Here is a 26,659-nt window from a genome sequence, read left to right as displayed (position 1 = left end):
CTGCCTTTCTGATATCCACCTCTGGATGGCAACCATCCACCTCCTCCTCAACCCTAGGAAAATTGATATACTAGTATGTGGCAAATCTGCTCTCCTTTGCCAACCGATCACCTGGCCACATTCCCTAAGACGCCTCCAATCAACATCCAGTTCTGTAAAAACCTTGATTGCACCCTGTACTCAAACCTATGCCCAGTGCTCAATTTGCAAGAAAATAAGTGCTAGGGCCCAAATATTTCCTAGAATACATGTGACACATTGGGTCAGACTGCTCTGCACCATTGTTACCACCACCCAGAGCTAACCCCCACAGTATCATCATATTTTGGGTTAATTATGCAAGTCACACCTGAATATTGTTGATGCATTGACTATGACAGATATGTGATTAACAAATAAAAATCAGCAAAACCTTCTACTTATGATTTGAAATGGGACACATGATTAAATGCTTCTTTAAACACATTATGTTGTTATGTTATTGAGGCAATAAGCTCGCGACGGCAGGCCATTTCCGGCCAAGGTAATGCCCCCAGGGCCCATAGTTACGAATGCCTTGGGGGCATTACTGTGGGTGCTAATGGCCTGCAGTCGAGGGGCGTATTACCATTAGCAGTTAGCAGTACCCTCGTCTATTGCCTGTTAGACCAGGGTACTAATGTTTTTTTTTTCCCGGCTGCGAACCACGTTGCATTTTGCAGCTGGAAAAAAAGTTTTAAAACGTTACAAAAAAATGGCCAGAGCTGACAGAAAACATAGTCTGTTTTCTATTTTCATGGCACCCATAGTAAACAAAGAAAATGCCTAATAGGCGGGGGAGAAGGAAGTATGCATCGACCCTTCTCCCTTTCCATGGCGGCCATTCACTTACATTGAAAAGAAAGTAAACACAAAAAATTGCCTCCTTGGGAAAGGGACTACGTGTGGTCCCTTCTCCCTTTACATGGACGTCTGAAAAAAAAGATGATGACACCCGCGCACAATGCACGCAAGTGTGTCCACGGGATTACACTGTGGTATGGCTAGGAAATGAGCCAATCCACATGAAGTGTATTCTGTGGATTTGCCGCGCCGGGTACTAATTGTTATTTATATAGCGCTCTATATATCATTGGTATGACCTCAAAGAGCTGGTTGGTTGAATGCCCTCAGGGACGATGTCCAGATTATTTGAGACAGTAAGGTGGCATAGGGTGCATGGGTGAACTGATTATGTGTGCAGCTGAAGCGATAGCCTGATGGTAGCTGCATCCTAGCATTATGTGTGGTGGTATTTGACATCAGTAGAATGTTTGGAGTCTTGGTGATGGTCACCAGGACTGGGTTCTGGTTGCGTTAGGCATGTTTAGGACTCTTATGTATGCAGCTAACTCGAATTTGAGGGTTATAGCTGCATCTTATCAGAGTGTTGAGGGTCAAAATGTATTTTCTATAATGACGCCTGATAGTAAATATGGGCCTAAGCACATTCGCATTGCACTGTACTATCGCATTGAATGAACCTGAAACAGGCTGACTATGCAGCGATTTTGAGTTGTCCACCATTTTGATCACCTCCTGCTTTCTGTTCCATGTTCAGAACTTGTGTTTTCGGCTTCAACAGAGCAAGATGAACTTTGTGCTGATTTATGATGTTAACTTAGATAAGAATGTTGAAGCTGCTAAGGTGGATGGTTTATCCTGCACTGAAGAACCTTGAAGCTAAACAAAAACTGTACTAATCAGTAATGCAGATGCCATCTGTCCCAACAATGCCTTTGCTGTTCAAACAGTAAAGTAGAATAGTGAATAGATGAATGTGCTCTTCTGCAGAAATCCTTGTTTTCTCTTCTTGGAACTAACTAACTTTAAGCTCAAGAACAACTGGTAGACAAATATAAGTGAGTAAAATGTGGAATGTTACCTTGTTTCTTGTATTTGGAAAACATGTGAATTTTTTGATGGAAAATAGCAAACCATGCAATGATGTTTAAATATGAATTAGTTATGTAGTTAGGTCACAAACCCTTGGTTATGTATTATGTGAAGAGGGGCTGGACGATGTGTCCAAAGCTGTGAAGAATTTGTATAAATATGTGTACTTTTGGAATGTTCAGTAGTCTCTCATCTCACGGTTCTGCTTGCACATATTGTGTGGTGTTGAGAACCAAGTGGCCACTTGCTAATAAATACAATTGTAAATTTGAACTTGTGACTGGCGTATTTCTATTATGTGGTAGTAAGCCTTGATATATTTAATCTTTCATTGAGGTGTTCATGAAGTATTGTTCTTATGTGAGCAGCTAGGCCAAATTTTATCAAGGGGTGTAGCTGCATTCTAATTGTGTGTTGGTGTAGAGAGGAGAGTGAGCGTAGTTATATGTGAGGTGAGTGTATTGGAGGAGGGTTTGATCTTGCGAGCTCGCTGTTACGGATGTATGGTTCGCGTTTGCAATTGCCATGTTCAGAGTAAACTTATTTGTGATTTAGTAGCAGCATTCAGTGGCGATATTGCCCAGGATTTTCTGAACATTTGTCATCAGGTAGCAGGTCTTAGATGGTCATATTCGGCATTATGGAAAGAGCCAGTTTTGCTGAAGGCCATTTTAACCATTATCATGGTTAACAACTTGCAATGATTCTTTAGGTGGCAAAAGGAACTTATTGAATGTCTAGCCACAGAAAACAACAAACATGCTTTCCTCCTATGGTTAATTGATGTACACATGCATGAAAAACTTCAAACAAACTCTTCCGTCTAACACTGCACCACAGTCTTCTTGTGTAGGTTGGCACTCAGGAAAAAAATACTCCTCCTTGGCAACAGCCTTTTCCCTGGTATTGCCCTGAAGTTGGTACTGCTGGCTTTCCTGTTGTCAACTCACCCTGCTGTGACATTGCTTTTGTTTATTACAGTAGTGAGCTGCATCAATGTTATGCAGGCTAACTGGAGCGGTCCGCAGACTTGGCCAGCATGAGTGCTGGCATTGTCCCTTTCCACCTCATTGATTCATTAAAATGAATAACTAGCACTGCCACTCCAGTGGGGTCATCATGTTTATGAGTTACAATGAGCCAGCTCAGGGTGCAGAGACATGTGAACTGGGCAAATTGTTGTTGCTTGTTTTGTGACTACTACTGATTGATAGTTAAAGAAACAAAGTTGTTAAAACAGTGCATCATTATTAAATTGATTCTGGGAAATTAAGGGCAGGGACTCAAAAATAAGTGTACGGGCAGAGACTTGGCAAACACTCCTACACATTCAGCTCTCAGCCCTCTCCCAACAGATCCACTCTCTCCAGAACCTGCTTCTTCCACCTATGCATCGTCATGCAAATCTTCCCGTACCTCATTTAAACACACCAAATCTCTGCTATAATTGCCATCATCCTCTCCCGCTTAGACTATGCAAACTGCCTCTTTCTAGGTGCCCCAGCATTCCAGCTCAGCAAGCAACATAGAATACTGAACGCTGCTGCCCGTCAACTCATCGGCCTCTCACCAAGAGAACATATCAGCCCCGCACTCAGAGTGCTACACTGTCTCCCTATCAGTCGACGGACTACCTTTAAAGCCATGGTAATGAAACTGATGCATATGTACATGCGTGGGCAAATCCCAACACCCCACACAAATCCTATTTTGAATAGACCTTAGTACAGTGTATTTGCGAATCTGTCACCTATAGCTATTTGGCAGAGCGTTTCCAATAAGAACATCTTTTCATATGTTATTTGCATTCAAATGGGTCACTGTAAAAATGATTCTTGACATAGAGTAGCAACTACATACTAAGCATGGAAACTTTAGGTGTTGCTTGTGTTTTGGACTAAATTGATGTGTCCAGTGGAAGTCAATGCCGTAATGTAATGTCTAACGTTTTCTCCAATACAGGAAAACCATTCCAGCTAAAGTGTAAAGTTGCTTTTGGTTTTGAAAGGAACCTAAGTGCTCAAGTGACATGGTTTAAGAGCAGCCTGGGATCCGCAGTTGAAAAACTTGAGCAGGAAAGTATACGGTGAGGCTTTTAAAATTACTAATGGGTGCATTGTCCAGGCTGGGGCCACTGAGCCAGCTTATGTTACATACAGTTTTGTTGAGCAGGGTGTTGCTTGTGGTGTAGGTTTGGGTTGGGAGTTAAGTGTGCCATGCTTCTGAATGTACAGACTTGTAGCTGAAGTATAAAAAAACATTTTCGTGGGACACATGATAAATAGAAATAAAACACTGAATTTGCAAGATGATTAATAGCTCAGTTGGAAAATGTCCCGGTATAGTGTGAGTAGAAGATGGGTATTGCTGATGTTGAACTGTACCTGTACTTATTTGGACATTAGCACCGTCCTGCGAATGCGCTGCCTTGCTTCGACAATTAGGAGCGACGATTCTGAGTGAATTCCAGGAACTATTGCACAATGCCCACTTGCAATTCTCTTTTATGACTAGCTTGGCCAAGTGGACATGTCTGTGCTGTCTACGCCCTGCCTCTAACGATGACTGTCCTCTGCCAATCTTCTTCCCCTAGTGTTTACCGCATCCTCTAGCTCACCTTTACTCAACGGCCAAAAAGCCTCTTGTGGGGATCCACTCTCTCCCACAGGGTGGTGCCTGTGGCTTTCCCTGCTACCATCGGCTCACCTCCCCTATGTGTTTAATCTTCCCTCTTGCTCCCCAGCTTCTGGGGCGCTGCCTGACACATAAGGCCCTCTGGCCTTTGCCTCATTCTCCGTCGAGGGCTCTACACTCCCTCCTTACCATGAAACTCTGCCCACCTCTTGCTGTGTGCTGCCCCCACCAAGCTGACGCCAGCATTGCTGTCTTTCGTGTCTGTGTGTGTGTGTAATTGTGTGTGTTGCCATAGAAACCCAGTTCCTGTGGGAAACATCAGCTTCTTTTTTAGTTTGGGCTATTAGGTGGCGTTTAGCACCACCAACCCACCGAAACTATTGCATTAGTGTACAGGTAGGGAGAAATGACATATGAGGAGGGACACAAAGCTGTATGTGTTGTTTGATTATTTGCGCACCCACTGACTGTGCATGGCCATGCTAATCCCTATGGCCATTCCTCCAAGTTGCTGCCCTCCGAGCCCAAAATACCTCCTCATGGGAACGCTTTAAGCTCGTTTTACTCAGGCCTTACCATCACACCTTGTACTAAATGCCTGCTAGTGTGTTCTCAAAACTGGCCTCTGAGAGTTGATTACTTCATTGGAGTTGTAAACGTGCTACTGGTGTAATACAAATGTATTAGCCAAGTCTGCCTCCAGCCACTCGATTTGTAGGCACTATCCGTGTCCTTCAGTGAAGTCCTGTTAAAAATAGAAATGGGCAAATCCAACAGTTTTGGCTTGTGTATAAGTATTAGGCATTTGCCAGGTACTGCTATTAGATGCCCAGCTACTTGCACCCTTTTGCACCTGCTACAATCAATAGCCAGGTGATACCACTACAGGAGTGCCTGGCAAGTGTCTTTCCCATGCCCACACAAAAGCTCAAACTGTGGCATTGCAATGTTTGTTTTTATTTGCACAAGCTACTGTTAATCAAATGCACCCCAGGGACAGAGCAATGATTAGGCTGAAGTGCCCTTTGCCAGTCTTATCAGGCCTCAAATCCCTGGCATTTCCTTGCTCAATTGGCTTCAAAGCCTAAATGCAATCAGAAGAAATATCCTAGAGTAGCTCTATCTGTACTGTCTATAGTATGTACCTGAATAAAGGTCATTCATCTCAGAAAGGTACCTGTCCAGACACTAAAATGTATCAGCAAAGCAATGTCTGCACTAGCAGATGTGCCCAGATGCCAGAGGGCTAGGTGCACTATATAAATAAATAAATAAAATCATTTAAAGCTGAAGAAATTGACACTTTCCGAGAATGAACAGGAGGACTGGCATGAGAGGACCTAGATACATCTCAAATATATATCTCCAGATTCTTTCTTTTCACTAAGTCCCTGCCCCCCCACCCCAAAATCTCACGTTATGATATGATAGGTTCTTCATAACATGCTTAATTCTACGCGCAGACCCAGGGATCGAACCTGTGTTGCTCCGTGTCGTCTTGCTTCCAAGGCACGCACGTTGCCCCTGAGCTATCCTTCCGAGACATTTTTGTGCCTCATCGGTTCCCACCTCTAGCAAAAAGCAGTCAAGTGTCTTACTTTGTCCAGAAGCATGCAAGACTGATATCAAAGTTGAGAAAGTATAGTGTGACACAGAACATTTGAATCATGGCATGGGTTGCAACCTTCAAAGATCCTTGTAGTTTTTGTATGTAGCTGCAAGTAGTGGCTGGTGGTGACATGTTAGTATGAATAGGGTAGATTTAAAACATCTGTCAATGTTAGCATACTCAGATTGAATGTAAACAGGGTCTATATCCGTGACCCTTAGCAACTCCCCTGTGACCTCTAGCACTGTCTCTGTGACCCCTGGTCAAGGAGTGCAGTGGCAGCGTGCAAACAAAAATAAAGATGGTTCTTAGAGCCCGTTTTAATGTCGAAAATGACCCAGTGAAGTGAAGTTTAGCTTTCTCTAATGTGCTTTATTTGAAAAGGTGCAGCTGGAGATTATCGTTTCTCTATGAAGGCCAGGAAGACTGGATGCCACAGACCCAGAGTTTCTTAATTAGAGTTAATTTGATTGTTTTATGTTTCTGAAGTCTATAATTGTGCAGTTAAAATAGTTATTTTATTATCATTTTATGTATACCTCTTCATGTCTGCCCCTGACTCCTTCTTCTTGTAAGTGCTGTAAAATAGGTATTTTTTATTACAAAATGCAATAGTACTTCATTTATTAAATTCAGAAGGATGAAGGGCTGATTCAGCCCTGTTGAAATATAAACTTGAAAAGTGTAGGCAGGCTCATGTCAGAGTTGAGCTTTTGACCTGCTAAAATATTCAATTGCAATAAGCCATGTTGTTTAATTAATTTTGCAGTTAAAAAGGAACATTTATAAAGATATCTACCCAAAACCCCCACCTGTTACTTTCAGTCCATATTTAAACCAAATATAACACTATTATTATCAGGTTTACTATTGAACCATGACATATTTCTCCTGCTTATAAGCACTGTAACTAAATGTGTTAGGTGACTAAAAACGGCAACCCCTCAAAGCCAGTGCAGTACTAAAGGCCTTGGAATGCACAGTTAAGGAGTTATAGCTGGAAGATAGCTCAGCAGGTTAAATGCTCACTGCTGTGATCTATGTGTGTTCTGCAAGCCGCAGGATTGAACCTTAGCACAGTCTACTCAAACGTTTATTGTTCTGAGGTTGACAAATTAACATTCAATTCATTGCCGGGTAACATTAACTTTTATATAAGAGTGTTTTATGTAAAGTGCGTTGGAGAAATTGCTATGTAAGTAATGCATTATTAGAAACTAGTGTACAAGTCTGTGTAAATGGGCCAAAGCTATCATTGAAAAAAACGTATGTGTGGTAAATGTTCATTACCAATAGTGAACAGTACAGCATGAAAGGCCGCTTTCTGTTCGATGTTGAGTGTGTCTTGAATTTGTGCTCTGATTTGGGCTTCCAAGTCAGAAACATAGTTGAATTGCATGTCTAGAAGGAGGTTTGATGGATTGGGAGTCCAGAATCTTCACATCGTTTACCATTTACAGTGCGAACATCATGAATGTCCCTTATTGCAAATTCTTTACAACTTTCACAATCATCCATTTGGCCTTCATGACATAAATAATATTCCTAAAGATCCTGTTTGTATTTTTCAAACAGTTGTGGCACCTTAGCGTGGTCAGCAAAGATGCACAAATACGAAAACAGTTGCCTAATTTCTTTGGGCATTTATTGAGATGTTGATTCGTTAATGTAAGATCCCAGGTAGCTTTGTTGTGTAAAAGGGAACTTTTTGGGCAGCTTCTTTGAATGTGTGGCATTCTTGTCCATTTACAGTCCATAGGTCCCTAATGGATTTTGCTCCTTTTACGTGGAGGAGTAGTAACCTCAAACAAAGTCTCTCAGAATCCGATGAAAGATTAACATTGTTGTATCAGCTCCTCTTTGTCTTGGATTCCACTTATGGGTTTTGGAATCAAATACATAATGTTGAGCAATGTCAGAGTATATCCTAAGGCAACAACTCCCTCTAGCCGTGACAACAGGGGAAACTATGCAAATTTGCATTTTCTCCATGTATACTAAGGCAACAGCTTCCTCTAGTGGTGACAACAGGGGAAGCTATGACTGCATCGGACAAACATACAGGGACAAACACACGTCTGGCCTTTTTATTATATTGTTAGATTAGATTACTAAATGTTACCATTATAAATCCAAGCATAGACTGAGAATAATGTTATAGTTTTAAATTAGTGTTCTTTTAAAAAGTGTTTCTTTGCTTCCTTGAATTATGTGTGAATCTTTTTTTATACTGGCATGTCTGAAGCTGAATGAGACTGGGTTAATGTTATGCAGACTTTGTTGATGCTGTCTGTGCCCCTCCTGATTTTAAATCTCCCATCAGCCTTACACAGTATGGTCAATTGTGATGGGAGGCATTGGCCAAGAAATCTGTTTAGCCACATGCTGCAGGCCACCAATGGTAAAGATGCCACGCATACAAGGAACTAAGTGACATTTTGTTGGCAAAGGACACAGCAACTGGCATGTGGTTGCACATTTATGCAGTGACATACCATTTGCATGCAGTACTCACTGTCATTTTCTGGTGCATTTCAGACTGCATATCACCCATGGTAGAGATACCATGCATGCAACTAACTATGTGATGTTAATGAATCAATTGCAGTTGAGTTTGGCACATGATGTAATCAATTACATATGACGCTGCACATATGGTATCTTATACCATGCATAAAAAAGCACTGAATGTCATTATTGTAGCCATTGAGGTTGGACTTCAAAATTATGGTAGAATTGCAAATGGTGACCGTACACGGTGTTTGAGGCACTTATGTTCATTGGGTGGCACTACTGGACATTTACGGATGCATTTGGCATATGGTAGAAGCAACTGTTACCAATATATTTTGTCTGTACCGACGAAGTAGGGCTGAAACAGACCAAAGATGCAGTAACCTCAACAAAAGGCTACATTTGGCATACTGTATTACGAAACCACCTGACATGTGCAGCTATAAAAATGAATAAGATGACTGTAAATGGATGTAAGGAATTGCCATCTGGCAAGGGTGCAACATCCTAGATTTTTTTATTTGTATTAACACTTAAAATGAACCAGGTAATTCCATCTCCAGAGGACTAATCTAATAACCAAATTCCACTTTTCTTCAACTCCATGACAAGGCAGGGACCTGGGGGTCTGTGCCTCTTCTTTGATCTATTTGTGAGGATAGGTAACACCCTCTGCCTCAGACAGCCACACAGCAGGCAGCTGTCCTGGGCCTGGGCATCAAAGGAGCACACCCATTCAAAAGGAGTAGATTCACACCAGGGTACTGCATCTCCAAAGGCCTTTGTCCTTAGCAAGAAGGAAAGGGGTGAGATTAGAGTGTGCTGGAAAGAGACTTCCAGCATCTTGTTTCTCTCTATCTCTCTTTCCTTTTCCTGTCCTCTCCACTTCCTCTGCAGAAAGCACTTTGGGTGTGACATCAGAAGGCCAACGTCCACTCGATGCAAGAGCGGAGATTAGACTGCTAAGGCAGGCCATCTTTAGGCCAATCACTTGAGGACTTGTGCGCTTAAAAGAAGGGATCTCCCACACCTTCAGAAGATTCTCCCAGATCCTCTTGGATCCTTTCAAGACACACACATTTGTTCGTAAGCACGTAGCCTGAGGTGAAGAATGAGAGTTGAAGGCAGAAGGAATATCAGACTCCTACCCACTCCCAGGGCAAGTAGGAAGTGATCTTTGCTGTGGACCAGGACCTACCACTCTGTACGAGAATCTCCTGAGCTGGGAGAGCAGACCCTGAATAGTACTATCCTGTCCTCGAGACACACTGAGACACTCTGTGTTCATCGTACCTTGAATGAGAGGGAAGGTGCTGGTGCGGAATTCTGTGCTAGTCCTCCATTTCAAACTGTTGCCTGCACTTCAAAGTAGCTCAACACTGCATCATGCCCTAGTTGAGCTTGTCTCCTGCTAGGCCTGAATCAACTGCTCAATGTCGGGACCCAATCTGAATCACTGGTGAGTCACACACCGACTCTGACCAGAGGTTACAAGCACATCCAAACCCAGCTAGCCCTTGAGCAGCCACCTCAACGGCCTGCACATTGATGCCCCTAAGGTCACCACTTCGAAGACCATCGCCCAATGACTCTAACCGCTAGACCATCACTCATCGACCCCTCTTAGTGACTAAAGCCGACTCACCTGGCCCAGCTGCGAAGTGATCCTAGAACTGTCCGACCTCCATCCTTGCATGCTACTGCACCAAGTGACCGCATTCGCGCCTACTCAATGCCCATTTGTTGCTTGGTCTCAAACAATCCAACGTACTTGAAATGAGCTTGATCCTCTCACATCAATGTTGGACAGAGTGTCTGACTCCTTCAATGCACCAAGAACTGAGTCAAGACACTGTTGACTCTGAACTGCTCTATTGGTCCACATGGTCCCTAGAGACTGGATAGGTCATGATCAACAACACCATATAAATGTTGTGGCTTGTAACTTTCTTTCCACCCCTGGAACCATGCTCAGAGTGCTACTTTCCTCAGTGTGTCACATCTTCTCTGTTCTTCCTTCGTGGTGGTGTGTTTAATTAAAGTTTATATATTTGTATAGAACCTTCAATGGACATTCCATTTATTTTGGACTGTGTTGTTTGTGACACTACTGGTTCACCTTTCCACCACTCTTAAGAGCATAGCCTTCCCTCGGCCCAAGTTACAAGAGAAGATGAAGGAGTTATATCTCTTAATTCTATCTGTTTTACCTTCGTGATTGTGTTGGGTCTTGGTTTGTGGAAGTGTGATGGTTGAGCAAGCCATTTTACCCTTAATCATCTTTGTACCCCTGCGGATCAGGATCCAATTTGTCACACTGGCAACATGAGGCTGTAGAGGCATATGCATGGCAGTGCCCCTGGCCTACGTTGGTTTTACTGGGTCTAACCCCACAATAACATGCCCCCCTTTATGACATATCAAGGCAGCACCCTAGTTAAAATGTGGTTGGTTTCTACAAAAGTGTTGTCTGTTTTAGTACCAGTTTGATATTTTCTGAAATTAAGCTTATATTCCTGTTTTCACACGTCATTCTCTTCAAGTGATTGCGTCAGGGTTAATTGTCATATGATGTTATTTCATCATGGTAAAATGTGATATGGCATCATAGAAATGTCATTGGGTGTCTGAGTTCACTTCTCCTCTCAGAGGCATTTTGGTCAATTGATGTCCCTGGTAATAGATGGGGGTGTATTCATTGTCTGTTGGTTTAGACCTACTCCCAGGTACAACCTACTCAAGAAGGGCAAAGAGCACTGAAGAGCAGAAAGGAATTTTACCAGTTAAACAATATCCCCAAACAAACCAGAATATAACAAAGTGAATATAATGCAAGTTTAAAAGCAATAGATAAAGATATCAGTAGGCTGTAGGAAAAACAGTCGGCTTTTAAGAAGTTTTGAAATTCAAAGCAGAGGGCAGCTTATGAAAAAGAATACCGACATTGCAACCATTAGTAACTCAGACACTCCAAATATTCCTTTACTGTCTGATATCCCCAAACCGACAGGTAAAATATGCTGGTTAGGCCCAGGTAAATTTACATGTGGGCAGTGCAGCAGATCTTAAGAAAAGTGTGCATATGAAATGAGTGTCACTGAAGTGAGATGACAGTGGTTGTAATATGTTCAGATGTATGTAAACAGGTGATCTACACAACCACAGAAAGGAGAAACAATTGTAATGGTGCCAGAGAGAATCTTTGCAAACTCGGAAGCATGGGATATCCTACATTTAGCATGGACAACATGAAAGCTTGGATGGGTGTAAACATATATGAGAGATAAATAAGTCCTTTGTTCTTTTTGAGAAGGGATATTTGAAAACGGCAAGATCTAGTAGAATGAGGGAATTCAGACTTGTATTTATGATTTGAATCAAGAATATAGCACAAATGTTGTATAGATAACCTCAAGGTAGCAGAGCTACCAAGAGTAAACAGGCAAGATAGTCAAGTCTGACCAGGAGGACATGTGGACGAAGTGGAGACCAACATACACTCTGTTTTGTGGGGTTGCATTTTGGTGAAATCACTGACAGTCCGTGGTGGCAGTGAGGCAAACCACTATGCGAGGAATGTATTGAAAATATGACAATTTATAATGGAGATGTGGCCCTTCTACATACTGGTATATTGAGAGGCCCTACACATTGACCTGGTCTAGTTGCTTCATGTAGATGGTAAAAAAGTGCAGCAATGAGAATCGAATCCTGAGAAACTCCACTCTGCATGAGGAGGGAGTCTGACATGTTGGATACCACCTGCACATATTGTGCACATTCTTTAATAAAGAAAGATGTTCTACTCAAGAGACATAAACAACCAAACATGCTAAAATGTTAATCATTGCCTCAAGGCCAGGACTGTCAAATGCAGAGGAAATATCGAGAAGCACAAGCGAGCAATACATCCAACATCAAAATGTGCATGGCATTGTCCACCCCCTGCAAGCTGCCAATAATGGTGCTATGCAAAGGGCAAACTCCAAACTGCATCATCACAAGCAATACACTACTGTTCATATGTCAGTGGAGTGATGTATGTGTCAGATTAAGTAGCTCACACCTGTTTTGAAAGATCTGAGACCCAAATTAGAGAAGGTTCTTCAGTAAAGTGTCATGAAACATACATCTAGAAAGATACATGGATTGCAAAGTGGTCAGACCAGTCAAGCGCAAAGAGAGCTCACACTTTACTAAAGGATTTCTAGAAACCTTGGCGAGGAGTGGCGGTAGGAACATACCGCAGGAGCACAAGACCAGCCAGTGTGTTACGTCAAGTGGAGATGCAATATATCCTCAGAGTTGTTCTAGTGGGGATACAAATCAGCCAACAACACAATATTGAACAATACACCCACATATAAATTCAACTGTGAATCTGGAACATGCAATAGGTCAGACTCGAATCTATACAAAGGGCGCTATAAAAGAGCAAGTGATGAAGACACAGTGGTGTCAGCCTGAACAAAGTTACCAGAAACAAACATAAACCACAACTTTTCATAATTACCACCAGATTACTACCATGCCAATCAGGACGGGCAGCATGTAAATATAATAACTGCCAGATGGTAAACAGTCAACAAAGATAGGAAGAGCACTTTAACAAACTCGCTGTAATGAGAGCCTCTAATTTAGTAAAGCCAATGCAGTCGTCAAAGGCAACAGTCATCCATCAAATTAGGAGTATGCAAGTTAAAAACAGACATCCTTTGAATTGGATGGTAAAATGCCATAAAAATCAGGGGTAAAAATAGTTATCCTTTCAGGATTATATTTAGGTCTGTACCCTTGTACAGTTATGTGAACATGAACCAGATGGCTGCAACAACACACAATTGTTCAACAATAGCCAATGCCTAACATTCAGATGGCAGTCAGGAGCTGTCTAAACCATTAACTCAACCCCCTTAAATGAGGATGCCCTGCAAACTAAGAGCATTAACAATAGTAATACAGTCACGACTCTCTTGTGAGATCCTAGTGATCTTTACATCCCCTCCCCTGCTATTGCCTTGGAGCCAAGAAAATCACCATCTGTGCTGTGGGGCGGGGGTCTTCCTTGTGGTCCTCTATGGTGCGGAACTCTTTAGGCTCAGCACATGCTGCAGTTATTGTGCAATCCCTTGAGCAACATGCAGACTATATAGGGAAATACTACTACAGTCTATCTAGCCATTCTTAATGCTGCAAACCGACTGAGGTTAATGCAGCCCATTTACAAACTAAGAATGGCTTTCCTTGCAGGATGCAAACTTATGTATTACAGAAGGAGATTTGATGTGGACACACCAGGGGACTTTTAATTGGAGCTGTGATACTGATAAACCCCCTTTCATAGTGCACCGACCTCTCTGCTGTACAGATTGCTTCTACGCAACAGTGCCACTGTGAAGCGAACATCCACACTATTTGCTGTTGCAGAAGCCCACACTTACCCCAGGGTTCCACCAGGGTTCGGCGTGCAGTATAAATAAAGAAACTAAACTACACTAAAGCGCAGTGGTGGCACAGAGATCCCCTCTAATGCAGCGACTAGTATTATTGAAGCAGCCCAAACTATTTCCGTTTAGGAAAAAGCACAGCGTGTGTAAACCCTGCTTCAGAAATCTGTATGTTTTCCTTGTGGGTGTCACGTGGTTTTCCCATGCAGTGTTAGGTTGCTTTGTTACACTTCCTGGAAGACCAATAAGAAGAAGAGTTTGGAAGGGGTCAGAACCTTGTCTCTGAGGATTGCAACAAAAGAGCTTAAGCTGCATAGAACAGATGTGCATGTGGGTATTGCAGATCTAGTCTTACTTTCTGCAAAGCTCAATATAATCAGAATATGTAAACACCTCCAGTGAGAGTTCAGTATGGGGGTGCCATCTAACTAGGCAAACCAATTACTCTGAAATATGTCTGGTCTGAATTTTAAATGTGTAGGAAATACCTCTCCTTTTAATACACCCCCAGGTCTTTTCCTTTAAACTTTTCAATATTTGCAAGGTCCGCATGCAACTATCATGCCACACTACTCAACTGTTCATATCTTCTCTTGTCCATTCAAGACTTGACTATTGCTTGTCTCTGCTTACTGGTCTTCCCACCTACCATCTTACTCCTCTGCACTCTACCTACAATTTTTCAATCTATCCCTTATTCTTACTCCCTCCATGCGCCTCCATTTCCAATGCAATACTCTCCAATGTCTGGTTGTCTTTTGAAACTCGTCTCCTATTCCATTTCCTGTATATTGTATTTAAATGCAAATACGGTCAGGCATTCCCTTACTTAGCCATACTCATAGCCGTTCCTTATTTGTATTTTGCATTTGTATGTATTTTATTTGTATAGCGCACCTAGCCCTCAGGCATCTGGGTGCATTGTTTCAGTTACATTAGTGCAGAGTTACAAGTTACAGTGACTAGGTACATACATAGGAATAAACAGCAGTAATATATACAGTAAAGGTAGGGAACATATAATCAGTTTACATCAATAAAATACAGTAGTTGCTAGGTGATACAATGGTAAGATAAACAGTTGGGTTTTAAGCAAGATTCTGTTTGTGATTGATAGCCTGCCGGTGTTACGTTGGGTTTCAAAGATATGATGAGATCAAGGCATGTTGAAGGCCACTTTGAGGGCGTTGTTTTGAAGGACCTGTAGCTTGTTTAATTAAAATTTGCTTGTGCATAGGTAGAGCATGTTACAGTAATCCAGTTTGGATAATATCAGTGCCCTCGCTAGTGTGGAGCAACTTGCTGGTGAGAGGAAGGGTCTGCACAAGTTTATTAGTTTACAAGAGTACGCTGTAGCTGAGGCTGTAGCATTCACTTGTTTTGTCAAGGTTAGGGTGGAGTCAAGATAGACGCCAAGTGTCTTGACGTTTTTGGTAACTGGGATGATTATGCCGTCCATGGTGAATGAGTTAAAGGAAGTGTCTAGTTTGTTTAGGTTGGCTTTGGAGCTGGTCAGTTTTCTCATCATTGAGGCAGAGGCCATGTGTGGACATCCACGCCTAAATGATGAGGTAGATTTTGTTCAGTAATGTAGAGTCATCATGGTTGGCAGAGATCAAGATGAGAACCTGGGTGTCATCTGCATAATTGCTGTAGGTGACACCCAGACAATCCAGGTCTTCAAACAGTGGCTTGTTGGCGACACACAGGACTCTTGTGGTACTCCACATGTTTCTGGTGCTGGGTCTGCCACAGCTGTTGAAGAGAAGACTCTCATTGTTCTTTTGTATAGAAATGATTGTATCCAGAAAGTGGCTTTCTCTGAGAAATGGGCTGAGGAATGAGATGGTTACATAGGACTTTGTGGCTGACAAGGTCAAACGCAGTCTAGCAGCAAGAGGAGAGTTATGTTGCCTTAATCCTTTTGGTCATCAATCTGCATTTTAAGGTCAATTGATGCGGTTTCCGTGCCATGTCTAGGTCTGAACCCAGATTGTCTGAGGCCAAGGAGGTTATTTGTTTCAAGGTGAGCCTGTATTTGCAGGTCGGCTGCCATGTCCATAATTGTCAATAGGAATGGCACTGTGGTGATAGGCCTGCAGTTAGTAGGGATATCCGTGTCTAGGTTAGGCTTTTTCAAGATTGGAAGGACCCAGGAATCTTTTAGGTTGGTAGGGACCATACTGGTTTCAAAAGTGAAGTTTATGAAGAATGAGATGGCAGGTTCCAGGTCTTTCGCGGCCTCTATAATGATAGTCGCAGGGCATTTGTCACCTTGGCAACAAGATGGTTTGAAGCCAAGGATTATGTTTTCCACTTCTTGTGTGGATAGAGGCGAGAATTTGAAAGGGATGCTGTGTGTTCCTGTTGGGCTTTGAGACTTAGGAGGGTTTGTGCCAGAACTACTGTTAAGTTTTTTCATTTCTATTTTAGTCTGTAGCAATGACATTTTGTCTAGTAGGTCTGCTTGTATTTTGGAGCACCAAGTCTTGTCTTTGGTGCAAGTATCAATAGGATGGATGGGTGATTCCAACTCTTGGAGAATTTTGAATAATTATTTGGTGCCAGATTTGGCGTTGTTTATTCTGTTGTTGAAGGATTCACTTTTAGTTTGTAGAATGGCTAGCTTGTATTCCTTAGCAGTTTTTAGGAAGGTGTCTCTGTTAGAGTTTGAAGGCTGACTTTTCCAGTCAGTGTTGGCCTTTCTTTTATTATCACATAGGATTTTAAGGCTAGGGGTGAACCATTTGTTAAGGTGTGCCTGAGGCTTAGCTTTCCTTAGTTTTTCGGGAGCAATGGCATCAATGGCTCTGTGGATCATCTAATTTTAAAGGTTACGAAGGTGGCTGGGTCCATTTCAGTGTTTGTATGATTTAGCATAGGTTGTATGTGAGGAAGTATGTTGTTTAATGTTATGTTTTTGTTGTTTCTTGTTAGAGATGGAAGAGCTATGGCTTTGGATCTGCTAGGTTGCATGCTGGATTGTATGGTTAACAGTATCGAGTGATGGTCTGTCCAAGCGCATGGTGAGTTGGAGATGAAGTTGGTTTCGCAATTAAGGTTGGCAATCCAATCAAGGATTGTGCCTTTGTTATGCGTAGGTTTGGTGATGCAGTGGGAGAATCCTAGTTCAGAGATAGAGCTAGCTAAGGTAGTGGCAGTGATGTCATTGGTGTCGAGGAAGTCAAGATTGAGGTCGCCCAGTAGTCAGATTTGAGAGGTAGGTTTAGTGTCAATCGCAAGGAGTTGAAACATATCATCTTCAAATGAGGATATAGGTCCAGGTGGTCTATAGGCCAGATGACTCTTCAAGGTGCGAGAGGCTGAGAGAGGGAGTTTTAAAGAGAGGAGTTCGGCAGATGGGAGTGGGTGGTGGGGTAGGGCTGTCAGTCCAAGGGCAGTCTTACTGATGACGGCAATGCCGTTACCTTTGGAGGTTTCTATGTCAAGTCTAGTAATCATGTAATTATCTGGGATGGCTAGGGGCCTGCTGCAGCATGCAATAAATTCAGTCACATCTAGGGCATGTGCTATCAATGATCTGGCATTGATTAGTGCTTCTTTAATTGGAATATTATTGTTACTAGTCTTATTCAGGCCAGTTAACGTCTTTGTGGAAGGGGGTAAGATAAGGTTTGTAGTAGTCTTATCGAGCTTCAATGTTTTAGTAGTTGTGGTTTTGGTCTTGATTGAGCGTTTAGTGGTGGGGGATTGAGGTTGGTAGTGTAATTTCAGTCTAGATCCTAATCTAAGATTTCTGATGGCTAGGGTGCAGGTTTGATTCAGCGTAGGTCTAGAGGCATAGCGTAGGATCATAGGGCTGGTGAGAGAGTGATGGTGTAATTCGCTGTTGTGGAGGCATGATAAGGTTGAGGGGTCAATGGAGGCAAGAACTGTTTATGCGTTATAGTATCGTGGCGAGGTAGGGCAGCCAACATGGATAATGAGATACTGTTCTTGTTGGTGGGAGAGGCAAGGTCTGTTATCATGCAAGTATTATGCTCCATCTTGCAAGGGCTAAAGGCTATTGCTTGCAGGAGGCTCAGTATAGTCACAGTGAGGTTGTAGAATGGAGACCAATTGTGTAGAGGGCTGGCACTATGCATAGGCATGGCTAGTTGTTCTTGGTAGTTGGATGTGCACATTGATTGAGTACCAGGGTATTGGCAGCAGCGAAGGACAAACACTGCTATGCTGAGGCTGTATGGTTAGGGGTACTTTTAAACTGTTTGGGAGATAGCTTAGGACAATAAGGGACAATGTGTGTTAGGACACAATTTGTAAATATTCCTGAACTGTGATTACATAGTGTTCTAAATCAACAGCAACAGGCAGTACATATCACACTGGAGAGCTATCTTTTGTAGTACCCACACAGTATGTGAAGCAAGTAGCTAAGTGCTGGCAACTATCGTATCAGATGTAATTTAGAGAAACAAAACGTATATGCCTAACGATGGTAGCATGCATGGATACTTCACAAAAAATGCATAAGACTAAGCAAAGGCGTTCACCCTGACTGTAAATCGCAGTATGTTTGTAAGCTATTTCGTACAGCGGCAATGCAAATAAAACTCCTTAACTGCAGTGGAATTATTACAGGTATCAATTTTTCGGTCAGGCAGGCAGGAGGTAGCGGTGCCTCGTGTAGATTGCTAGTTTGTGCAGCAGCTATACCAGTGGGATATCTATGGTAAGTTTGGAGGCACAGGTGGGGCGAGTGTGCACTCTATTTGGGGATGGGCGATGCCGCAGAGAGGAGCTCTGGAACGTGTGGTCTCGGAGGTGGTAGTCTCCAGTTGAGAGACACTGTAGGGGCTGATGTGAGGGTACACTGATGGTTAAAGAGGGGCATAATGTGAGTGGCATAAAGGGACTCTTACCATGAGGTATGCGGTCAGCAGGAGTCTCGGGTGCAAGCGGGAGCCTGCAGTGTTGGGTCTTGTAAATAGGGGGGTCGCAGAAGACAGTTCAATCATCAGAAGGTAGAGTGTATGCGAAGGTCTACTGGTCCGCCTGGCTCCGACAGCCTTGGGAGAGGGCCTTTATCTGAGGGCCTTCATCGTGGGTCCGGCTTCCAGTCTTTTATTGGATAAATAGTCAACGTGACACAGACAGTCGCTCAGCAACCTGGTAAACAATTGTTAGATGGTGATTGTAGAGCGTTAAAATGCAGCAGCCATCTTATTATAGCAACAAAGGAATGAGTTTACGAGGCCAGGGGATCACACACAGAGTCAAGGTGCTCCACGTGGACTCCAAGCACAAAGGTGCTAAACAAGCAACAGTTTGTGCGCAGGGGCAGATTAAAGCGCAGAAGGGCGTGTTGTGCACAGCTGATGTCTCATAGGTCTTATGTTCTCAACCTCCCTGTGCAGCCTACATTTATGCTCTTTCTCTGTTCATGATCCCATTTTTTGAATTATTTGACACTCTCTGTCAACTCCTTTTCGTTTCTCTCCTCCTTTCACTCCTCTCTCAATTCTCTACTACTCTTATCTTAATAAATGTTGTTGCCTATATATCATACATTTCTGTTCCTCAGCTGAAGATTGGCAACTGCCTGTTTTGCCCAACCTCTTCTGTGATACAGCATCTGGAGCTTGCATTTGCCTGCCAAAGGTCAATTTAAAAAAACGACTATATAAACTAAACGTGGCCTTTCTCCAATGTTGCAATGTTTCTCTTTGTTTAATCACAATAAAATGTAATGATCGTAATTCGTATTACATTCACTTAACGGCATACAAATCATGCTGCCTCTATGATTTAATTTGGATTTTTGACAGTATTTGTGAAATGGGAGCTTTGATGAGGGTAATAAAGAGACCACTTCTCCATCAACTGCTATTACATCTATGTGTATAGCTGACTGGAGAATCCCAGATAAATTCAGAGGAGACCATTTCGGATGTTTTCATTATCGGGTCATTTTTTTATGTCTAGCCTTTTTCTCCCTAATTGTGACATGAGTACACTTTTAAGGAACAGCGAAATAGAACAAAGCCACAGGGGCATTATACCTAACAAGTGTCAGATAAGTAAGTGAAAATATGTAACTAAAGAGTCCCAGCATGGGTTTAGAGGGACAGTCACAGGAACCCCTCAGAAATATTCAAGACACAGTAGCTGAATCTTATACATTACTTTATAACTCTTTTATAGTGCTCCTATCAGCACCATAATGATCTTACACTGCTCGTTCCTTGTTCGAGAAATGTATGTATTATGACTCTGACCACATGGTAGTTTGTGGAGGAACGAGAAAGGAAAAAGGGTCTAAGTGAGAGTAGGGAGAAGCAGGAATAGGAAAGGGGTGCAGTAAACTAGCAAATTGTGAAGTTATGAAGCAGTAAACTAGCAAATTGTGAAGTTATGATGGGTTTGATGCTTAATGTGCTTCCATGAGGTTGACACTGTGTCAAATGAAAAGCTAATCACGACAGAGGGAAGATAAGACATCTTGTGGTAACAGCCCGTCTTTAATTGACCGCTGTTTATTGTACCTTGGAAGGAAGTATCTGAACTGGAAGTTTAAGTGCGGTTGTGTAAAATTCCCAAGATGTGGTTGTGAAGCCCTTGAAGTGCTGAGGCCTGAGTTGCCAAGTAGTGTTTTTAGGCACCACCTGCAAATAGCGGGGATATAATCTGGTGCTGCCAGTCGAACTGTCAGACCTGACAAAGTCAAGGATTGTCTGCATGAAGATGAAAGAAGGTGAATGTGGGAGAGAGTTGCAAGAGTTGTATCTACCCTGCTTTTTGGTATTCTTTCCCTTTCTACACCTTTGGAGGCAGAGTACAACTCAAAAACTGAAGCTCCAAGCGGGAGTTTGTTTGTTTGTTTGTTTATTTGGTAATGCACACCAAACCCGTAGGTAACCAGGCGCAGCAGATAAGAAAACTTTAGACTTAGTTACAACAGGCATCGATACAGTGCAAAAAAAAAAAACAGGACAGATACAGGTAGGTTGCATTAATGATACATTGGGTTACATAGATTCAAGTCAAGGTGGTGCAATGGGAGAAGTACATAAATGGTTAGACGTACTGGTCGGTACATAGGAGGCCAGTTATATGTCATTGGATTGCAACAAGTTTAGTGAGTTGTGTCAGAAGCTGAGATAGGACTGATCAGTTCTAAGGCGCAGAGTTAGTGCATTCCAGTGTTGTGCAGCTTTAACTGGGAAGCTACCTCCTCCAGATTTGGTTAGTTTAAACCTAGTTATCTTTAGACAGTGGGAGTTGGCTGCTCTAGACGGGGGAGTCAAGGTATTTCTGGTGATTCTTTTTTTGAGATAAGGGGTAGCTGCATTATTGAGGCATTTGAAGGTGAGTATTTGTATTTGTATTTTTTTATTTGTATTGCGCGCCTTGCCCAGTGGCTTGCGGGCGCATGTTTAGGGGAAGTTACAGGTTACAGAAGGGAAGTTACGGGTTACAGAGGGGGTGATACAGTATACAGTTACAGGTGATAGTAACAGTGATAGTAACAACAATGTAGAGGTACCTGGTTACAGGAGAAGGTACAAGCTGTGTGCAGTTACAAGTTACAGGATATATTTACAACAAGTCAGTTTACGTTACAACAGAATCGCCAGGGTGGCGAACCTATACACGTTAGGCAAATATGAGTGCAGGAGTCACAAGGTGCAGTCAGCCATGCAGAAAACAGCCCTAGCAGCAGATGGATGCAGGGATGGAGGCTGAGGTATCTTGTTCCAGTAACCAAAGTTTAGTTTTGGCTTTAAAGTCGTGTCAGTGCGGAATGTTCCTTAGGGCATTGTGAAGTGAGTTCCAGAGCTTGGCAGCAAGGACTGGGAAACTCGACCTTCCAGCAGAGCGTAGTTTGAAGCTGGGGATGTCCAGTGTGTGAACCTGGGTGGATCTCAGTGGTCTGGTGGCTGTCTGTTGAGAGAAGCGTGATACTAGGTAGGCAGGAGCTGTGTTGTTCTGTGCCTTGTGGGTAAGCACAAGTGATTTGAGTGAAATGCGGTGAGAGATAGGTAACCACTGAATGTTGCGTCTAGTAGTGGAGATGTGATTCCGTCTAGGTATGTTGAGTGCTGGCCTTATGGCGTTGTTTTGCGTGATCTGGAGTTTGTCCAGGTTTCTTTGGCTGGTTCCAAGGTAGAGGGCGTTACAAAAGTCAATTTTCGATAGGATGAGGGTTCTAGCAAGTGTCAGGCAATTGTCCGGAGTCAGGAATGGCCTGCAGGCTGTAATCAATTTACAAGTGTAGGAAGATGCAGAGACAACTGCATTAGTTTGTCGAGTGAGGGACAGGGTGGAGTCGAGGTAAATTCCTAGAGTTTTGGTGAAATTGGCCACTTTGACGTCATTCCCATCAATAGTGAAGGATTTGTAGTTGGCGTCGAGTTTCGAGAGTTTAGTTTGGGAGCCCAGGATGATTAACTCTGTTTTTTCGTCGTTAAGGCAGAGCCCATGATTAGCCATCCAGGCCTGGATGACTGTGTAGACTGAATTAAGAGATTTTGAGTCAGTTACAAAATCACCAGTGATAGGGATGAGTATCTGGGTGTCATCCGCATAATTAGTGTATGAGACACCCAGATAACCAAGGATATCAAAGAGTGGTTTAGTAAACACTTTATAAAGTGTGGGAGATACACAAGATCCTTGAGGGACTCCACAAGGGACGTAGGATGGGTCAGCCGCTGCTAGTGGAGAGAAAACCCTCATGGTTCTGTTAGCAAGGAATGAGCTAATCCAGGAAGTAGCTGCGTCCGAGAAGTGGGCGGCAATTTTGAGATGGTGACAGAGGATTTGGTGGTCGACCAAATCAAAGGCTGCTGAAAGATGAAAGTGAAACGGTTTTATGTAGAATCCTATTGCTTATTTTTAGCCAATCGTGGTCTCTTCTGATGTTAGAGATATGTTCTCTGTTGGTTAGATTAAGGGCATTTCTAAAGGCATTGTTTTGAAGCATTTGTAGTTTGTTGAGGATATATCTGTTGGCTCCTAGATACAGGGCATTGCAATAATCTAGTTTTGATGGTATGAGAGCATTAGAGCATTGGCAAGGCAAGGGTGCTGAAGCTAGCTTCTGTTAGATAGGGTCGGCAAGCTCTGATAGGTTTTCCTGTGTAGGCAGTAGAGGAAGCCAGGGAATTAACCTGTTTCCTTAGTGGCAAGGTGGAATCCAGGTAAATTCCTAGTGTTTTTACCTCATGTACGGCTTTGATTATGTTACTGTCTATGTTAAATGAGGCATAGTTAGGGCTTAGTTTATTTAGATTGGCTTTGGATCCAAGGATCAGGATCTCTGTTTTATCGTCATTCAGGCAGAGGCCATGGGATGCCATCCATGCCTGAATGAGGGTGTATATTTCATTTACCAAGGCCATATCCTTATCAAAATTGCCCGAAAGGGGAATGAGGATCTGGGTGTCATCTGCATTATTGGTTTAGATGACACCTAGTCTGTCCAATTTATCAAATAGGGGCTTGGTAAATATATTATACATAGTGGGCAAGACACAGGATCATTGTGGGACACCACACATGGTTTGAATCGGGTCAGCTGACGCTAGTGGTGAAAAGACTCTCATTGTTCTGTTATCTAAAAAGGACTGGACCCAGGCTATTGCGTCGCTTGAGAAGTGGGCCGCCAAAGCTAAGTGTTTGCACAGGACTGTGTGGTCAACCAAGTTGAAGGCCGCAGAGAGGTCAAGGAGGTGTAGCATGGCAGTTTTGCCTTTGTTCTTCAGCACACCTATTTGTGTCGTTAGGTCAATTGACGCCATTTCGGTACCATGTTGTGGTCTGAAACTGAATTGGCGGGAGCCTAGGAAGTGGTTGGCTTCAAGGTAGTCCTGGATCTGCAGGTATACTACTGTGTCAATTATTTTAAGGAGGAAGGGTACCATATTGATGGGTCTGTAGTTGGTAGGGATGGATGGGTAAAGAGTCTGTTTCTTGAGGAGTGGTAGAAGCCAAGACTCTTTTAGGCTTTTAGGGACAGTGTTTTGTTTTGAATGCAGCATTAATTAATTTTGATATAAATGGCGCTAGATCTCTCTCTGTGTCTTTGACTACTTGGGCAGGGCAGTTGTCACCTTGAAAGTTGGAAGGCTTTAGAGATAGGAGGATTTTCTCTGTTTCCGGGATGGAGACTTTAGTGAAGGTTAAAGGTGTAAGCAAGCTAGGGCCTTCGGCAGGAGTGGGGACATGTGGCTCGGTGGGAGGCAGTGAGGCTTTTTTCTTGGCAATTCTAGTTTGGAGGGATAACTGGATATGGCATTCTGGATGCTCGTGCACCATTGTTTGTCCTTAGGTGCGTTATCTAAAAGAGGGTACGGGGATTCAAGTTCCCAGAGGATTACAAAAGCTCTTTGGTATTAGAGCTAGCTTTGGAGATTCTTTCATGAACACATTTTTTTGGTACTGATTATTTCTTTCTTGTATTTATTCGCTAACTGGGTCAGCTACAGTTTGTTTTCCTCTGAGGGGGAGTGACGCCAAATGGATTGCAATTTCCTTTTCTGGAGTCTTAGCTCTTTAAGATGAGGGGTAAACCAGGAGTTGCAAAGAGTTGTATTGCAGTCAGCGCAGTGCAGCGCTCTACCCTTCTTTTTGGTATTATTTCCCTTTCTACACCTTTGGAGGCAGAGTACAACTCAAAATCTGAAGCTCCAGTGGAGCAGAGAAGGAGTTGCAAGAGTTGTATTGCAGTCAGCGCATTTCACGCATGGAGGTGTGGCGCTATGGAGGAGGCTTACACCCTCAGAAGTGCCAAAATCTGGAAAGACACCGACATTCCCAAGCTTCATCTTACACAAGGAATAACGCCTTCTCTGAGCTGCACCCTGCTTAAAGTTGTGGCAATGACTTCACCGGGTAAGCAAGCAAATAACACCACTATTCTAAACATTTCCCTGCTTCTTTCACCCCAACCTCTGTTCACTACAGCGATCATCGTCTTTTTCAACAATACAATCTTTGTGCAGAGTTTTCCCGACAGCCTCGGCCACTGGGGCTGGAACGATTTCCTTGTAACTCGGTAATGAATCAGAGTCTCCTAATCAGAGGGTTACTGTACCTGAGAACATTCCACTATCTGTTGCTCCGTTTGTATTTAGATCCTCTGTGGAACAACACAAAGATTGTCATAAAGACGGTCCTCGAAGCCCACTAAAGGATACCTCGGCAGGCTCACTGGACTTCCACGTACAAGTCACTAAATAAACTTGGAGGCCTGTTGCAGTGGGTGAGGTAGCCCAAACAGCTTGATCAGCTAAAGACAAACCCCCAAATTACAGGTACAGAACTAGTTGCTTTGCCGGAATCCTGTGAGATCATGACGATAACAACCCCTACACAGTCATTGATCTCAACAGGATCCCAGGTGCATAGCTTCCCTTGTTCGGTTATGGTAACCACTAAGGATGCCTCGTTAATCACTCCTAAACATCATGTGCCCAACATGGCTATGACCAACATAACTCATGACAAGGATTTAGGAAGCCCAGGATGAGGTGCTTGTTTAACAAAGGAGAGGAAGCCTGCGGATTCCTCACTCACCTTGGGCTCTCCATTGTCATCATCAGAGCTGGAAACTTAACAATCAGCACAAATGTTGCTCAGGAAAGGACAGGGAAACTCATAAAAAGAATGTCCATATCCTGTCAGCATCACAACCTAAAAATGACCAGATGTAAAATCTAAAAAATGAAAGACTCTTCACCCCCCCTTACAGATATTTTAACTCGAACACCAGGGAAGCACCAACAACATTGAACCCATTGAGAATATACCACAAAAACAAATCAAAGGGAATCAGATCAGGTGCTAATCTGTCAACATTTTTCCTTTCAAAAACAAACTTGGATGCTGTTGTTTCGGGAGAACTTTCAGATGCTGAAATGCTTGAGGGTTCTGATGCCCACAGCGCAGCTCTCAACGACGGTGTCTGCGAATGGGGAACTACGGTCTCAGTACAGATCATTGGGTAAACAACCACTTGTTACTTTGTCGGTTCTGCCTTTATATGAAGAGGACCCTTGAAGGCATAACAAAATCACGAACGAAAAGATGGAGGCATTTGTGCTGGCTCCCTCAGTGATGAGAAAAATTATATCAGATCTCCGCAGAAAATGAACAGGTGCAAATCTGGATCATGATCTCGAGAATCATCATAAAACTAAGGCCTCAAGTGACAAGACCCTTCCAGAGAGAAAGACAAATGAGGAGGGGACTCAGAGGCCCCAGCAACAAACCAGAAATGGTTAAAAGCTGGGAGAAATGTCTTCTCCAGTCCGCACCAGGACCAGTACACCTGCCAAAGAGGCCTCTTGCAGGACCTTGAGAACCCAACCTCCTTGTAAACCTCAAGTCTGGACTCCTCCAATGTAATCACAGTAGAGAAAAATAAATGAGCAGAACAAATCCATCCATCGACAAGAAAAAAAATAAACCAGACTTGCTAACAATGATGTCCTCACTAACTACCGCCTTGACGCCCTTCACAAAACTCTATGAATCTATAAACAACACACTGAAGGATCATACTACATTAATGGGG

At 43.0% G+C, this 26,659-nt stretch overlaps 1 protein-coding gene across 1 annotated transcript in view; it reads left to right on the top strand.

Moving 5' to 3' along the window:
- Positions 1–26,659, top strand: part of IL18RAP (interleukin 18 receptor accessory protein) — a 644,980-nt gene that overhangs the window by 369,406 nt on the left and 248,915 nt on the right. The window contains exon 7 of the mRNA XM_069636930.1: positions 3,877–4,000. Coding sequence (XP_069493031.1) covers positions 3,877–4,000 — 124 coding nt within the window. The remainder of the gene's footprint in view (positions 1–3,876; positions 4,001–26,659) is intronic.

This window comes from Ambystoma mexicanum, chromosome 7p (assembly GCF_040938575.1).
Source record: "Ambystoma mexicanum isolate Mex_15411 chromosome 7p, UKY_AmexF1_1, whole genome shotgun sequence".
Taxonomy (NCBI): Eukaryota; Metazoa; Chordata; class Amphibia; order Caudata; family Ambystomatidae; genus Ambystoma; species Ambystoma mexicanum.
Note: the sequence above shows the minus strand (reverse complement) of the source record. Positions and strands in the feature narration are given on the sequence as shown.